At 34.1% G+C, this 18,775-nt stretch overlaps 1 protein-coding gene and 1 long non-coding RNA gene across 3 annotated transcripts; both read right to left on the reverse strand.

Annotated features, from left to right (window-relative positions):
• Positions 1 to 512: 512 nt before the first annotated feature.
• On the reverse strand, positions 513 to 8,010 carry LOC129888987 (integrin-linked protein kinase 1-like). Of its 2 annotated transcripts, XM_055964071.1 has the most exons (12): positions 7,269 to 8,010; positions 6,412 to 6,486; positions 6,232 to 6,336; positions 5,726 to 5,811; positions 4,013 to 4,133; positions 3,389 to 3,468; positions 3,186 to 3,248; positions 2,960 to 3,078; positions 2,679 to 2,764; positions 2,388 to 2,509; positions 1,859 to 1,990; positions 513 to 913 (listed from the first exon to the last, which is right to left on the reverse strand). In XM_055964071.1, the coding sequence occupies exons 1-12, from the start codon at positions 7,701 to 7,703 to the stop codon at positions 907 to 909; spliced, it is 1,431 nt and encodes a 476-aa protein (XP_055820046.1). In that variant the 5' UTR covers positions 7,704 to 8,010; the 3' UTR covers positions 513 to 906. The 2 variants fall into 2 exon arrangements, with proteins under 2 accessions (XP_055820046.1, XP_055820047.1); XM_055964072.1 differs by lacking the exon at positions 513 to 913 and having other exon boundaries at positions 1,855 to 1,990; positions 7,269 to 7,977.
• Positions 8,011 to 15,352: 7,342 nt separating this feature from the next.
• On the reverse strand, positions 15,353 to 17,963 carry LOC129890406 (uncharacterized). The gene is made up of 3 exons (XR_008767024.1): positions 17,703 to 17,963; positions 16,648 to 16,691; positions 15,353 to 15,646 (listed from the first exon to the last, which is right to left on the reverse strand). It is a non-coding gene; the product is annotated as an uncharacterized LOC129890406 (long non-coding RNA).
• Between the last annotated feature and the right edge of the window lie 812 nt (positions 17,964 to 18,775).

The following is an 18,775-nucleotide window of genomic DNA, read 5'->3' on the forward strand; positions in this document are numbered from 1 at the left end:
TACATTTTAATAAATATTTTTATGTATAACATAATTTAAAAGTAGTATATCTATAATTGGGTCAGTTTAGGTTCGGTTTGATTTTTTTTAGTTAAAACCAAACCAACCCTATAATGGTCGGGTTTTTTTTTCAAACACCAAATCAAGTCAAACCAAACAACTAGTCAGTTTTTTTTTTTCCGATTTGATTCGATTTATCGGTTTGGTGCGGTTTATCGATTTGCCCTGTACATCCTTAATACAACCTATACAATTTATACATATTTTGTTAACTAGGGGGCCAAAGTACTAATATTCTGGATTTTAAAGTGAAGGAAAACATAGGTTAAGAAAAATCGAACAAAATGGCAACAGCCAGACCAATAATTGCTCACTCTTTTGGTTTTCCATGTGTAGGTAACGGGTGAAGCAGTCAGGAACGACAAATCTCTTTATGATAAGCCGATCTATTTTGCAAGTTTGTTATTATACGTAATTCCTACAAGTGCAGGAAATAACATAGACAAACGGGAAAGGCGATAAGGGATACATTTATACAGTAATTGCATGCAGAATGAATTCTTGGTAGTTTGCCTAACATTTCCTTATACAGCAAGATACAAGTTGTTTCTAGTGAAAGCTTATAAATAGACTAAGAAAGAAACTTCTCTAGTTCTAGCTTACTCAAAATTAGAGAAGCACTGCGCATGAAGTTTCACTTCTTATCCCAATCACTCACATCCTTCCTTCTTCCTTTATTTGGTCCAACAACACGATCGATGATTCTTGCAAAGACAGCATAAGGCTTAGTATGATATCATAATCTGCCACACATCCACGTTATATTGAATAGTCAAAAGAATCTTATGCCAGTATACTTCTCCGGATCTTAAGCTTTTGTCCATGGACAATGTAGTTTGTTGCTCTCTATAACCTGCACCAAGAAATTCATTTAAGGTATGGTCCCTATGATGGAAAAACAAATCTTGTAATCTGCTTTTATTGTCTCGTTACAAGGTAATGCACTAGGTAAAACAATGGGAAAAAAGAAATATATAAACAAGACGAATGGACAAAAGTGAGCTAAACATGAAGTTTGAAGTTGTGCAGCCATAGTGTAATTTTGGCATAACTTCTATACAGAACTAGTACACTTGATATGTGATGGGGTGATTGGTTTGATAAAGTAAGATGATTCAAAAAGTAAATGTGTACTCTCTCTAGTTTGCTAGATTTCTTCCATACAACTATTGCTGAATCTTCCACATGCACCTAACTTATTCTTTACTTACAGCTTAGACTTACAGCTTAGAGCTTTCAACATGGTATATCTTGTTGAACTCTTTGGTGGTATTTTGAAGCTTTCAGCAGAGTATCAAGAACAGACAAAGGTCTTGGGTTCGAGTCTTACCATCATCCATTATTAAAAAAATAAAATCTACATCTTGGTCCATGAAGAAGAATCACGGCAGGACATAATTAAGGAAATATAAGTGTGCTCTCTCTAACAGCTTAAACTTTTAGATGAGATTATCACACATTTCAACTAGCGAGACAGACTTTATGCCGTCGGTTTTCTTGAAAGTTAAAAGCTACTTTGATCTACAGCTTCATAAGCTAGTTACAGAGTTCAGTTTTCGCCACTAAAGTCAGTTATGCTTTGCACATGGATATGTTGTTACAATTAAATGAAATTAAAACAGAGTGCGTGAGAACGTAAAAATTATACTGCTTGAATCGCCGTGTAGGCTTTATTTCAGTACTTGTAGAAATTATTTACTGTGCTGAATCTTTTCTTCTTAGTCCAAGGACATTTGAATATTATAAACAACTGAAAAAGGATCCAAAATATGCAAAAATAGTGCAGCGGAAGCATTACCAGGGAAGCTTTAGAGTATCTTTTAACCATCCGTGTTTTGAGCAGTTTGCAACAATTTTATTCATGCGCACAATAATCTCCGAAAATGTAGGCCGTATACAAGAATCTGGATGCCAACATTCTTCAATCAACCTAGACATTCAGCAAATTTTGTAAACGAAACATGAAAATTGCCACTGAACTTATCCTAAAGCAATGAGATCAACAAAAGTATTTTAGGAGTATGACATGGAACCAGGGGCGGAGCCACCTTATAGTATCCGAACCCCCTCCGGCAAAAATTTATACTATTTATACATGGTTAAGATAATTTTTTATGTATATATAGTAGATGTCGAACTCCCTTTGACTAGTTTATGTGTCTACTTTTTTAGATTTTGAAGCCCCTTACTAAATATTCTGGCTTCGCCACTGCGTGGAACATCTGGTATATTTAGTACGTGATGTTGCTACTCTATAACTGCATACAAACTGCAAAATACCAGATTGCATCCAAGTATTGAAAATAAAAATGAATAGCTGGGCTTACTCTCTAAGGTCTGGCGGATACTTAGATTTTGACTTGAATGGTGGTCTTTTACCCTCTTTGCACATCAATCTAGCAGCCTCTTCAGGTGACTTGGGATGAAAAGGTGGTGATCCCTCCATCATCTAAACCCAACAAAGTTAGCCAAAATTCAACAGTAAACTAAGTCGTATACTGCACAAGATAAGAGCTCTAGAATATTTGAGGAAGACTGATTCAAGAAAAAGCCCAAAAGGATTATGTAGCAAAATGAAAGGCAGCCATAAGTTAAATTATCTGAAATTGAATCTGTACCTCATAAAGTAAAACTCCAAAAGCATATACATCCACACTTCTATCAAATATTTCATCGTTATAAATCTCAGGTGCTATATAGGTACCTACAAGTAACAAGACAGAGAATGCAGTGGGCAACAGTTATTGTAGTTACAATTCCTACTGTCATGAAATTTGTACATTTACATCCACCACCGATGTTTTTAGAGTGAACACTAGTATCAAACTAGAAGGCTCTTTTTCTGCCTTTTATAAGGACTATTGTAATTAACTATATGTGCTAAAAATAAAATATTTACTTGCACGATCAATGGCTTGAGGTTGCAGCGACTTTGCTTTGTCAGGTGAAATGTTTGAGAATTTAATCAAACCAAATCCTGCAACTTTCAATAGACCACCATTGTCCAGCAAAATATTTCTGGCACCTTACAAAAATTACAAACATTAAAAGAAGTAGACATGTGATGAGTACACTGAAAATGGTCATTTAATATATGAGAATCATAAAGCATTTAGTTTTCTTACTTTGGCATTAAAAGACAATGGATGATTGGGTCCGGTTTACATTCATGAAGATAATTCATGCCTCTGAAAATAAGATCATATGTCGGAAACAAGATGCAACCAAAGAAATTAAAACATCTTATCAGCATAAAAATAGAAATAAAATATCTCAGATGTACTTATAGATTTTTTTTTTCAGTACGTGTGAAAGAGATCAGACTTGCCTGGCAATATCCAGAGCAAATCTTAGAACCTTAGAAGGAGATAGACGTCCCTTCTTCTGAAGATGGCTACCCAGATCACCCTGAAAAGTCAACAATACATGAATGCAATATCCATTGGAAAGCTAAGCCAAGAAACAAGTAGTAGAGCGCATAAAATCGATAAGAATGAAAATACAGCAGGAGAGATCTCACCGCACAAAATTGAATATATTCTTGATGTAAGTGCTAATCGAATATTTCTCAATATTAATTTGTTCTTTTTTAAAAAAAAAAATTGTTGACAAGGGAATCCTCAGTCGCTACCCTTTGGGTGCGCACAAGGTAAACCCCGCTTTTGTGCAATAGCTCGCAAACCACACATGAGAGGTAAATCGCACTAGGCAAACCCTGTGCGACAAGTTTGGTCCAGAAGGCCAACCCCCTATTGTCACATGCAAGGGGTTTCAAATTTTAGACCTTCATTATGGAAGTTCCAAGCCAAACCATCTGAGGCACTCCGAAGGGTTTCTCAATATTAATGTATGCATAATAACACATAATATTGACAATATAGTGTGTAGGTGGATAGAATGAAGAAGGATTATGTGGGGAGCAGGGCGAGACAGAGAAATAGAGAGATCTTACACGTGGATGATACTCTAATACAATCATCATTGGTATATTTTGTGTAACAGCTCCAACAAACTGAACCACGTTAGGATGCCGTACTCTTTCCAACAAAGTTAATTCATGCTTGAAAGCATTTCTGCATGTGAAAGAAATGGAATTAAGGCCATCTTAACATCAAGAATAAAAATAGTTAACTGAACAATAAGATTTGACAATCCTAAATAACAACTTGAAAATGATTTGTTCAAATGAATAACTAAAAGAAAATAATAACAAAAACTGGTTCTATCATTTAGACCAAGATACACTTCAGAAGATAATCTAAAAGATCTAATAATGTTGAAATAAAACTAAAGTTGTCTTCTCATGAATCAAGACACTTGGAAATAAAGCATTTCCCCCAAATCACTTCAATGTCTGAGAAAAAATTTGTGGCAATTACACAAGAGTGAAGATTATAAGTTTTTTTTTTAATTTAGAAAGGAACCAGAAAAAGGATAGAGCCATCAGTTTTTCTTACGAAGAACCCTGAAACGAAGCTGGGCTATATGCATCCTAAGTTTGGATTTCAGAGAAAGGTTAGGATGAAACGGGGTAAACTGCACAAGGAGGCTACCACAAACAAAAGATGAGAGCATCGAGTTCTAATGTATTATGCTACAAACCAAGGTAGAGGAATCCCGGTCTTCTTAACTAGGGAGTAAAAAATTATAAAGAAGCTTATACAATTGTGAATTCAAAAATTTTGGTTTCAGAGAAATGTTAGTATGAAATTGTGAAAATCCCTAACAAAAAGGCCTCCGAAAGAACCGGGTGTGATCCTCAGCTTATTCCATATAACTACAAATCAAAGATCCAGGTCCATCATCAACTCAATCTGCCAGAATTTTGGAAACATATGCATATAAAGAGTAATTTACCTACAAGGCTGAGTTTCCTTCATAATCATTCTATCCACTTTTAATGCTCAAATGATCAGATTCATGTATAAAGACTGTTGAAGTATGCTATTCACATGAAGCAGGGTGACCCGATGCTATTCACATAAAGCTGCTTCAGGGATTTTGGTTTTCTTATGATAACTTGATAAAGGCACCTTATAGAGTCATTGTTCCCAATCTACCTTGTGTAAAAAACGCAAGAACTATCTATGAATCTGTAAACAAAGGTCAGTGTTGGATGTAAGCACACATAATGATGTGATCAAGCTGCTCACAAGACTGTGATATAACAGAATGCAACTTCGTGGAATATCCTACTTAATCAAACATGAAAGGAATCCAATATGTCCTGATTTCTTTTGGTCGGAAATTACTTGTTGACTAGCACTAGGAAAGTTTTCCTAGTTTTTTCAGACCGATTCCTCCAAACGATGGACCTCAAAATTAAAAAAGCAGCCTGGGCTGCACCCACATAACAAGCAAACAAGTACACAAGGGATACATGAAATGTCCCCCAAGTGAAAGTGAAGGAAATTATGGTTTCAACATCTGACAAGCCAGCCTAAGCTGCATAAATCATCCACCAAAGCTGCAAAACTAATTTAATATCCAGATTAATATATCATGCCAAAGCTTTGCTAGTCATAGAGAATCAGGCAACATGGTTACTAGCTGAAGTTCAAAATTCGCACGTCCCTTTGGTAAGCATATTTTCCAAATCCAATAATAGAAATTTTCCCTATGGTCGTGAGTCAGGAGATCAACAGAAAATAAGTTAACAACATACATAATTTCAGGGTCTGCATAACTATCCTTGTCAAGAATCTTGACAGAAACTTTTGTCCCATTCCATTTAGCAACTTGATACGAACCCTGTTAAATGACAAAGGAGTTTCAGCAAAGTTGTTTAAGAGAAGATTGAAAAATTAACTATGCAAAATCAAGCACAAATTGCATGAGGAGAGGCAAGTCAGTGCAGATGTCACATAGCTTTCTTCAGGAAGAAAAGCAGGAAATAAAACGTTCTAACGTTTGCAGAAGTTAGAAATTTGAGGTTAAGCCTCCTATGAGGTAATTTAGATTTTTGTTAATCGTAACTTGCTTCCAAATGAACTATAGTTGATAACATTTGAATATAGGTTCTACAAAGTGTATAATTCTCGTAGTTAAAATCAAAGAAATAACCATTATAACTTTTGAATTTTGCTTATGCTGGTGCCATATTAATGCTTTCATCATTTCTCAAAATTGAAAAATCCAAATGCTTATTTTGAAATCAAAGAAACACCTTACCTTCGAGATTCCATCCCTTCTCCGGATTTGAAGCTCCAGTGGATTTAATTCATATTCTGGAACTTCTCGAGGATTTGCTACAGTCATTGGTGTGTTTCTGAGTTTCTAGCAACGTGAAAAATACTCAGCGCCATAATATCATAAAGCTCACTTTAACCAGAAAACTATCTTCCCACTTACCGGGACTTTGGCCCCCCGGGCCTTTAAGATATTGTAAACTTCATTATTTCCATAGTATTTCGCATCAGCTGCAGCCTGCCACAATAATAAGGAAGTTCAAGGGATGCACTTGGAAACTCATAAATAGTATTTCCAAATGCACAAAGATGAATAAAATTAGAAAAATAAGGAGATACATAGTCTGTAAATGTCAAAGGTCTGCTTTTTTCAATCTCAACTCGCAGAAGCCATTTGAACCCTTTTTGATTCTACAAGACCTAAATAAGCTCTTTCTCATCTTCTGTCACTAAAATTGTCTTCTTTCTCTAGTCCTTCCTCATGATTCTTCACAAACTACAGAAGAAATTCGTACAAACCAACTTTCACTCACAATATCTTCACAGTTTATCCAAAAACTTAGCTAAGTTTCTTCAGATTTCAAAATTTAATTCCAGCTCCCCCTTACATATTTTCCCAATTACGATTTCACCATATTTACTTGTACTAAAATTTCATCAATTTTCCGGGGACAACATATCAAAGAAAACAGCAAAGGAACGATAAGAAAAAAATCTCATAATTCGGCTTCATTGGCGTGCAAATGTTGATTGAAACAATTGATAATCATAAAAGCTGTAAAAATGCTCCCGCTATGATAGCACAGGATTCAGAGAATGGCCGAACTACAAAGGTCTATCATATGCACTCTTACCTGCCTTTCTACTGGAGACTATTTTCACAGTTCGACTACAACTTTATCCGTTACGTCAAATCTCAATAACTTCACAAAAAATTTAAGGTAAGATTCTATACCCCTTTTCATCATACCAAACACAATATATCACACATATACAAGTTTTATGATCCAAAAACTTTACCGTGCTTCCCCATCGATCACGAGCATCAATATTAGCCTTCCTACTCAACAAAAGCTTAGCAACCTCTACATGTCCTTCACAAGCAGCAATATGCAAAGCAGTCCTTCCATCTAAATCAATACTATTAACATCAACATCTTCATCCAACAAATCATTCACTCCATTCACATCACCTTTACACGCCATAAATAATAATTGCATCGTCGAATCCAAATTATCCGGTACAGCAATCGTCTCATTTTCAAACGACGGACACCTCCGTATCGGATCGAGAGACGACTGCCTACCAAAACTAAACCTCATATTGTTATTCCTTGGATCCATTGAATTTTGCCTTTTGAAACTGAATTTCCCACTCATTCTCAATGAACCTGTTGAAAATTGCCTAGATATTCCTCGTGTTAATCGCTTTTTCATATCCATCTTATCGTTCATCTAAAATTCAACTTTAATAACTTTTTTTTTCACCTGGAGATTTTCAAAAACAAAACTATAATAATTTCATCAAAATGCTTGAGATAAGGAGATTTTTGATAATTTTGTTGTGAAAGAATTGAAATTGGGGAATTGATAGTTGAGAATATTGAGAATGAAATTCTCAGAGAGATAGAGAGATGCGTTACAATGGAGGAAAAGGAAGATGTTTGAACTGAAATATTTTCAGGTACAAACATCCACACAGTTTCACGGAAAATACGTTATGCTCTGCTGATATGTCTTGCGTCAATACTCCACTTGTTTTTTTTTTTAAGTATACATACAATAAAAATTAAAGGATTTTTTTATTTTATTAATTTTGTGTCTTATACGACGTCCTATGTATATTAGGTGACGTAAGATATATGTATCTACTTTTTCAATTTTATACAAATTTAAGTGTTAATTTGAGCACACTTAAAGTTGAAGGACATAAATGACAATTGAAATCAAGTTAAAGATCATATTTATGTATTATGTCTATTTTTATCGATATCATATAAAAATGGTTACATACTAAAAAAGACACAATACATAAATGCGACTTTTAACTTAACCTCAACTGTAATTTATACCCTCCAATTTTTAGTGTGTACAAGTAGACACTTACTTGTACGAGGAAGGGATAATTATTCAGCACACTAAAATCTAGTGGATGGAGTTCTAGAACCCAAATCAATTTTGCAGGAATGGTAACCCCTATAGTAAGACTCTTTGCGGCGGGCATGCCCCCAACTTAACCCTATAGTAAGACTCTTTGCGGCGGGCATGCCCCCAACTTCTTAAGTTTGGGAATTGTGCCGGTTCACCAGGTTCTACCACTGTAGGGCCCAATCATACTCAAAAAAAGATTTTGATCCTGACTCAGAAGGACAAATAGACACATGCATTCGACATGACATCCTACATGGCAATTCACATCTTATGTGTATTATGCTATGTAGGACACGTGTATCTATTTGTTTAACTTTGTATACATTTAAGTGTTTATTTGTGTATATCCAAAATTAAAGAATATAAATATCAGCTGAAACCAAATTAAACGGCACATTTATGTATAATGCCTACTTAAATTTATTTTAATGAGATGCTAGAAAATCCACCTTTCTTTGCTCGAAAAAGTTTTCATCAATATCTTCTCTTTCTTTTTTGTTTTTCATCTGGTGTTTGTATTTGCTAATTGTGTTGGAGCCTGATTAATTTGAATTCGCGCTACGTAGGATTCCATTTGGGAGGAAAGCTCCCTATCAAAGATTTTTTTCATATCAAAACTTGGACCTAAAATCTCTAGTTAAGGGAGAAACAACCTCATTTGCTGCGCCACATCATTGATATTGATTTTCACCCATATCACTAAACTGGAGGGAAAAAAAACTCGTCCCTCCGCATACAAAATAAAACTAAAAATATTTCTTCTTTTTTTCTTTTACAATTTGTCACATGGTACAATTTCAAACATATTCCAACTCTCAAAATCATTTGTAAAAAAATTGATCTATGTTTTTACAATCTCTTGGGTTAGAGATATTACAACTCTATTATATTATTAGAAAAAAATTGGCTAGATTTATTATTGTAATATTAGAAATTGATCATCGCTACTTTGGTCTATAATATCATCTCATTGTTAAGAGAAAGTCTTATTTTTCCTCTTCATCCAAAAATGTATTAAAATCTGAGTGTAATTTAACACCTTAATCAAAAGTTGAAGAATAAATATGGACCTTTTCTCTCGAAAAAACTTAAGATACATGTTCACTCATGAAGCTCAATTAATCAATAACAACAACAATTTATCTAATGAAATTCTATAAGTAATATTTGGGGAGGATAGAGTATACACAGATCTTATCACTATCTTGTGGATATAGAAATGTTGTTTCTGAAAAACCCTCGACTTAAGTATATCAATTCCAACTCAAAGAAGATAAGAACAGTAAAGAAAACATAATGACTAATAAAAAAGAATTGAAACAATAATAACAATAAAATAATATAAAATAATTTAGTTTTTATTTTTTTAAAAAAAACTATTATTATTATTATCGTCGTTGTCATCAAGAGATGACGTTGAAATGGTCTACATTTCAATGTGGACCACAAAAGCTGCCTTAAGTTGGGTAGATGTATTTCCCACAGCTAAGAATAAGATAGTTGTTGCAGTCAACTTGTAAGTTGGAATTGTCAAACAAATTTATAAGATGTTGACTTCAAATGATCTAAAATATCTTTCAAATAAATTAACCAAATATATAATGATGGCGACCTATTATAATTATCTCTTCCTTTTATTTGCTCTAGGTTCAAATTAGCTCATTTTTTATTCTTTACGAAACATATCTGTAATTTCACAGGTGAAATGTGACAAAAATAGAGTATATGTAGAGGGTATAGTATGGTATTGAAAAATTCGATTCGATAATTTTAATTTATGATTTTAAAAAATATAATATTATTATCATATCAAATTAATTTGATATGGTTCGGTATTTTAAAGTTTGGGTTCGATATTTTACGGTTCTGTAAATCGATTACCATAGTTTGATCAACTTCAAGTCTTCAACTTATATATATTCATATAATAAATAATTATGATTTTGGCTTTTCAAGAAACGTCTTAATTATATCATACTAATACCTTATACATGTTTAAAATATTCAAAATAAAGTACAAACAATTCTCTTTGTTAAACAATCACCCAAAAAGAGCATTTAAATAAAGATAGAGTAATCAAAATTTCAACATCTAAATAATTAGTTACTATTTTATATAATTGCTACTATTATATAATTATAAATATATGAATTTTATGTAACGATATACTTCGGTATGATATTCGGTGTTTCGATATATTTTTTATAAATACTAAATACCATACCGAATACCAAACTTGTAAAAAATGCATATCAAATACCATAAAACTCAAATCATGATGTTAAAAATTTCAATTTCGATACGATATTCGATATCTACCATATCATGCCCATCCCTAGTCACACCTTATCTTTATTGGAGGACATATAGACTATTTACAAATAGATCCTCAACTCATTATGTACTCTAGTTACATAATGATACATAAAACATTTTTGCAAAATGAGTTCAATTCGTATTTGTTTGTTTGGTTAAAAATTTTGAAGATATTTTGACTAAGAAATAAGTAAAATGACTTTTCTAGTAAAAGTAGAGAGTAACAAATTTTATAGTCACAGTCTATATTAATTATTTTGTCTTCACCATCGAACAAATTTTATAGTCACAGTCTATATTAATTATTTTGTCTTCACCATCGAACACATCTTAACCTCACCCATGCACCCATACTCCTACCCCCAATACCTTCTTTACCTAGAAAATATATAAATATTTTTTAGATTAAAAAAAATTTGTTTACTTATCCAACATGAAAAAATAAGTGAAAACCTAAATATTTCTGGATGTATACAAAATATGGGTAGTTTTGGTCCTTAACGAATACACTAGAGACCAGAAATAATTTTATGCTTTGATAATATATTATCATTAGCATTATCAATATCAATAAATGAAAGAAGGTATAAACTTTTGGCAAGACATTGGAATTAGATATGTTTTATATAGCAATCTTAATCTAATCATTCCTTTTTATTTTTTATTATTATTATTATTATTGTTGGTGTTGTTAACTAGTATTTGTATACTCCATTTGTTTATTTTTATTAATTTATTTTGAACTTTGCACGCTTCACAAAAAATTAATGATTAATATGAGTATTTTACTATAATATTCATATTTAATTAATATATTACTTTAGGTCTTGAAAAATAATTTAAAAAATAAGTAATTAATATTAAGAGTAAAACAAAAAAATAATAATAATTGTTTTATTGATATGCTAATAGTAACAAGTAAAAATGAATAGAGGGAGTATATTTTAAACATATTTTACATGTTATTTGATTTATTATATGATGATAATATGATATGCACTAAAATAGATTTAAAAAAATAAAAATTCATATAGTTGATCTTGAAACGTAATTATTGGTATTGTTGTTAATCTAATCATTCTTTGTTAGTAACTCTATACTTGATTAAATCTTTGATCCTCCACCATAAGCGAAAAAGACAAAATCAAAGACTAATTAAACGTGGAAGCAAAATGAAAGGGGGACAATGAAAGGGTGATAAAGACATATTTGTTGCTCAATTTGTAAGAGAGGATATGATGGGGCCAGAGTTACGTTGCAATAATTCACTTATAATTTACTCCATTAAAATAGTACTATATGCATAGGACTACTTGCTCTCACTCTTCAATTGAGTGATAGAAACTGACTAATCACTTACTTTTGCTTCTGTAATTTCTTGAACTTCTACAATACAAAATTATTATTTATTCTCTTCCATGTGATACTCTTGTTTAGTTATAGTTAAAAAAAAATGATTTGATATATTTTTGATATTTAATAATATTTATTTTAATTTATATGAGATAATTTATGATTATCATAATTATGACTTATCTTGATCATAAATTTTAAAAGTCTTTCTTTTATTCTTAAACTATCCCACCTCCTGTGAATAAGCGGTGTTCCATTTACTCTCCCAGACTTGTTCAAATCTATTTTTGGTTCATTTCCCACCTTAACGTCAGAAAATATAATTAATCAAATTCTATGAATCTAACCCATATTAATCATTTAGCTAAGAATGATACTGACTATAAAATCATCGAGTAACTGACAGTTGTTGTTACTTCACTATTGTTGTGTGAAGTTGTTGGTGGTAAAGGTGAAGAAAAAGGGACTAACTCCACTATAGCAACCTCCAATCCGCTATAGCGGCACCGTCATAGCAGGATTGTCACGACCCCAATCTGCCATGACTGGCACACACAATACTTATTTCAGTGGGAGAACCATTTCTACAGACCAGCTTATCAAACTTTAGGAGATAACAATTTAAGACTTGCGGAAACAGGAATAAACCAGAAATAATGCTGAGTTCCCATAAACTCAGTCGACCATGTTAATAACAATGAAGTGCAGAAGTAAACACATCCTAGGAACTGAAAGTCATCGTACCAAAACTCTAACTAACAAGTCTAGAATAGGAGTACAACTCCTAATAGAAACAAATAATTAAATAGGAACAATGTTTGAACATCTGAGTCCCAAAAGAGGGACTGAGATAAATAGAAAAGTCCACGGCAGCATGACAGAATAGCTCACCCTTGGACTTTGAACAACCTTCTAATCTTCCAACTGAGGTTTCTCTGCAACCGGCTGAATATGCCCTGTACTCAACAAAAAGGCAGAGCAAGAGTAATATCAGTACACAAAACAACGGTGTACTGGTAGGATCACGCGGTTATCTGGTAAGCGGATCATAAATAAGTAAATTTCAACACAATAGGCATATACATATGCAGAATAAGTCGACCACATCTCAATATCACAGCTCAATGTCTTCCACATGCTATAATCTCACACAAGGGTCCTCTCAAAGGACCTACAAACAGTCAACTTTATGTCAGAATGTGACGCCCGATCTAAATACGTGTCGTCACGGGACACCCAATCCAAATTACTTGTTGAAACGTGACATCCGATCCCAAGATATCACAATCACAAGAACATTCAATGTTTACAATATTTATACCACCAAGAACAGGTTCATCACAATAACAGGCCAGCAAGTGATCATTTCACACATAATCTAGCATGTTTCCCTATTCATATACATACATGGATATAATGAAGCAAATTAACAAGTATATGAAACACATACAAGAAACTAGACCATCACCTACCTCAAATTCAAACTTTCAGAACCTTACAACACAATAGCCTTCCTTTTCCGGATTCGTTCTTCTCATTCTTGGTCTAGAAACATTAAATACATATCAAGAATCAATACAATGGCCTAACTATCAAGAAATACAACACAATTTCATTTCCTAGGACAAATGCTTGATCCTAACCTTACCCTAGGGCTATTTCCCACCATAGGTTTTCAATTTAAACCCTTCCCCAATGATTATCACCCCATACTTCTAGTTTCTAAGAATCAAAGTATGAATTTAGGGAGTAAAAACCTTACCTTAAGCGTGGAATTTCATGAAAAATTAATGAAAATTTTCCTAGGTCGCCTCTTGGGGTTTTAGAAACTATTTTCTTAAAGAAAAGACCGTTTTTGGTCTTTTTCACGATTTAAGTTGCGACTATTCTGCTCTGACGGGATAGGTCCCGCTTTGACAACCTCGCTCTAGCTGGAATAATCCTTCTCTGGAAGGATATGCGGGAACAGTGAGCTCAGAGTTTATGATCCAAGCCCCCATTTCACAACACACCCCTTTTCAAAGATGTATTAAAATATACCCATCACACAAACTTCGATTTTAGAAGTTTTACTCATTCAAATGCGATTCTGCGAATTCGTAAATGCTCCTTATTGCCTTGTCTATTATCCTGTCTAATAAAATTATAAATTGGACCTCCCATCATTTACGTGATCACCCTAGACTTCACCTGACTCATAATTTATCCAAGTTTAGCCTAGGCTCAAATTTTCTGAAGTTACTACTCGAAGTTTTCTGCCCAAAATCCTTCTCCATTAGCCAATACCTAACGATGAAATCAGGTCTTTACAATATATATCAATTTACCCATCACTCGTCCCTAAGTGACTAACTAGGGAAAATAGGGCTAAAGTAAAGATAGAGTAGTACCTGTTTCGTCGAACAGTTGAGGATATTTATCTCCATGTCTTTCTCAGTCTCCCAAGTAGATTCCTCTATCGAATAATGTTTCCATTTCACCTTAAATATATTGATCTCCTTAGTCCTCAATATCTGTACGTCACGATCAAGAATTGCAGCTGGCTCCTTCTCATATCGAAGTTCCTTGTCCAATAATACCGAGTCCCATTTAATAATGTAGTCCCAATCCCCATTGTACTTTTTCAACATGGATACATGGAACACTGAGTGTACCCCAGACAAGCTAGGTGATAAGGCCAACCTGTATGCCACTGGCCCTACATAATTAAGAATTTCAAAGAGGCCAATATAGCGAGGGCTGAGTTTGCCCTTCTTGCCAAATCTCATCACCCCTTTAGTGGGTGATACTTTTAGAAGTACTTGCTCACTAACCTCGAATTTCATGTCTCTCACCTTGCGATTAACATACTCTTTATGACGACTTTGAGCCGCTAGAAGCTTAGCTTGGATGCTTCTTACCTTATCTTGAGCATCCGTTACTAAGTCAACCCCCAATGGCTCCATTTTCCCAGCTTCAAACTTCTCTATGGGAGACCTGCATCCCTTCCCATACAGGGCTTCAAATAGTTCCATATCAATACTAGTGTGGTAGCTATTGTTGTAGGAGAACTCACACAAGGGTAAGAACTTGTCTTAATGTCCCCCAAAGTCTATCACACATGCCCTCAACATATCTTCCAGCACTTGGATAGCCCTTTCTGATTGTACGTCTATTTGGGGATGGAAAGATGTTGTCACGACCCAACCCCGTAGGCCGCGACTAGTGCCCGAGTTGGGCACCCAAACATACCCTAATCCCAAATTAGCCTTTTTAATCGAATAAACATATGTAGTGATTAGAAGAAATTACTAAATATATCATAAAAGTAGATATAGGCACGAGGGTTGATAGACCGTCACAAAATACACAAAACCCAAACCATATATACAAAACCCACAACATAACTCTGTCTACAGACCTCTACAGATGATAGCATAGCCATATGACGGGACAGGGCCCCGTCGTACCCCTGACCAACATATTCAAATATACAGAAATAAAGTCAGTACCAAAATACAAGCTCCGAACAAGGGAGCACTGTCAATAACACAGCAGATGTCCTAAACCGGCGGATCAGCAAATCAAACTTTGGTACCTGCGAGCATGTAACGCAGCCCCCGAAGAAAGGGGGTCAGTACGAAAAATGTACCGAATATGTAAAAATGAACTGTAATAAGTAAAACCATAATCTGAATAGTAGGTGCAGAAAACGAAATAAATGTTCAAAATTTCAAAATGCTTATCATAATCACAAATTATATATGCAAAGGCATATGCCATATCCGACCCCATGTCATGGGACTCGGTGAACAAAATGTGGCCGCCCTCCTGTCATTGGCGCCACAGCACATCATAACACCAGAGTAGGGAATATCTCCGTAACAGATCATATCATATCAGATGGCCATATCAAATCATATCAAATCATATCAAATCATATGTGTACATGGCACAGCATAACTCCGTGGCATAACATACACCACAACCCATGTACATGTCATACCTGCCCCCTCACGTTGGGGCACGACGAAAAATGCAGAGAAGTACGCTTGATAACATATCCTGGCCCAGGCTCAGTGAAGGAATGGTTACAGTATGCACGAGTAGAGTAGTGAGAAACTAAATGCAATTTAAAATATAAAAACATTTATAGAGACTCAATAGCGTAATCCTGATGACAAGTCATATAAAAGAAACTGAGCTATAATCATAGTGTACTTTTTTCCTATGTCACGATGGTCTATGTCAGAACAGTCTTTCAGAAATCATTTTCCATATTTCGAAACATAATATGGGGATCAATTGAATAATTGAAATAACTATCATTTAAAAATCCAGATAATAGTTATTTCAAGTAACCTTCGATTGTCATTATGAATTATACTAAAGCATGAATTATATCAAAAGATGAATTATACCAAAATAGGATGGCTGGAATCAAACTCATGTATCAAAATATAAAGATATAATTTTTAGGAATTTACGAACATTAGCCATCCTAGTGTCTCTAAGAATAGGAGTTTCTTTGGAATTTATACCTTCATCCGTTTGTTTCATATAAATCATGCCAAAAGAAAGAAGGTTAGCTTTACATACCTTTAGTGTTTATCCACACACAACATGTATATGCTGCCTCATACCTATATTAATAGGTTAAGCGTTATGGTTAATATATGGAAAGGCATAAAACGTTTTTATCGTTAGTAGATTATTTCAAACAAAAACAAAAAAAACTGGACAACACCTTCCCTTAACTTCATCACCCTTTTTCGAGTATATAAATGTAAAACTGGGTTTTAGAGTCTAAATAGCTCTATCAAATAGCTTTCCAAAACATCTTTAATCAACCAAAATGGAGCTTTACACAAGGAGTTATGCTAAATTTACTAACAGCAGTCCCATCCAAAAACGGGTTTGCAAAACACAAAATTCTGGGCAGCAACTCCCTTATATTGCTCACTTTTTTTCCACTTTCAAATTAGTCATAAAATCCCCAAGCAACATCAATAATCACACCTTCAAATTCCATGTCAAGACAAGCCAAGACGATATTCAAAAATACTCCAAATCTGTCCATTTTAATACCAACACTAATCATGAGATTTTTTTGCTTCCAAGTCCATTTAATACAAGTTAATATCTTCATTATAACCTTAATTATCATTAATATTCCAATCTCAACAAGAACAATAACAACCTATCAAAATAGCCCTTAACTAACAACATAAAGATGTTCAAAAACCTCATGAACACCTACCACAAGCCAAGCAAAACACCTATAATTTTTACACCTTATTTCATACTATTTTTCAACAATTTTCGTGACCTATTGCAACAGCCCTCAACATAAACATCACTCATTTAAATTCAAGAAAGCCATGTTAATATCACCACAAGTCCTATCATAGCCCACAAACGAATTTCAACCTCAACTTTAACCATTCAATCCCTTCATTCTCATCCCAAAATCCATAACAATAACAATCAAATACTAAGCAAAATTAATTCATTATTTTCCACACCAAAACAGCCCCAAACGTCTCCTACCATGCCTCAACATCAACACCCATAATTTCATACATTCATCAACTCACACAAGCTTCAATTACCTTCAAGATGAGGGAAAAACGAAAAAGGAGATGAAATCTTACCTTAGGCTTTTATGAAACAATTTGCTTGAAAATTTGAGGGCTTGGTCAAAAACGTTTTTTTGCTTCTCTAATGGATCCATCCTTGCTTCCATAACCTTGAATAATCACCACACTTAATCCCTCAATTTCTCCCTCACTCTCAAGCTTGTCCGCCTCTCTATGTCGTTACTTCTCTCTATTCTTTCTTTCTCAAAAGTTTAGGAAATTTGGAGAAGATGAGGAATTCTCTCTCTTTCTTGAACATTCTGGAGTTGGGACACGTTTTTGGCTGCTATTTTGGTCAAAATGAAGATCATGTGTGCTGCCCAAGGTGACTAGATGTCCCCTACTAAAGCATGGGCCAATTAGAATTGGCCATGTGGCAGTGGGATCACTTTTCATCCCACTATTTAATTTAATTCATCTCAATTAATCTCAAATTTCCACTTAATAATTCAACCATGGTTAATTAATCCCTAATCTCAATTAATATTTCTATATCAGTAGAAATTTGAAAACCGGTCGAGCCATTTTTAAAATTTGGAATTAAAATTCGCAGCCAGCACCTTTGTTCAGTAAACCTGTCATATCTCTTGTTACCGATATCAAATAAATTACCACAACCTATGGTTGGAAAGATAATCCAATTATCTACAACTTTTATTTTATAAGGTTTCCCAAATTCCTGAGCCATGATGGCGTTATGGTCTCCCCAAGTCAGATTGCCCAAAAACATAACTTAAAAACATCTTTTTGGAGGGCTCACACTTGGATTTGGCTCAAGGGTCCTCCTTGAGTTGTGTTTAACTTCACATACATTATCCATATAAATTATCATATGTCCTTTTTATAAAAAATCTATTAAGTGGGCTCCACCTCAGCTCACGGTTAAGCCATCTATAGCCATAGTAAAACAATACTTTTTTCGGGGTGTAACAGATGTGCTGAAAGTGAGTTCAGTACCCAACTCTTCATGCAACTTACCCCAAAATTTGGAAGTGAACTGTGTACCATGGTCTGAAATGATGGAAAGGGGCACCCCGTACGACCCTACTATCTCCTTCATATAAATTCTAGCCAACTGTTGTGCATTG

This window comes from Solanum dulcamara, chromosome 5, assembly GCF_947179165.1.
Source record: "Solanum dulcamara chromosome 5, daSolDulc1.2, whole genome shotgun sequence".
Lineage (NCBI taxonomy): Eukaryota > Viridiplantae > Streptophyta > Magnoliopsida > Solanales > Solanaceae > Solanum > Solanum dulcamara.

Coding starts and splice junctions, on each gene's coding strand:
- LOC129888987 (XM_055964071.1), bottom strand. CDS start 7,703: ATGAACGATAAGATGGATATGAAAAAGCGATTAACACGAGGAATATCT. Junction 6,337..6,411: donor CCCGGGGGGCCAAAGTCCCG/GTAAGTGGGAAG, acceptor TCACGTTGCTAG/AAACTCAGAAACACACCAAT. Junction 3,469..4,012: donor TATTAGAGTATCATCCACGT/GTAAGATCTCTC, acceptor TTGACTTTTCAG/GGTGATCTGGGTAGCCATCT.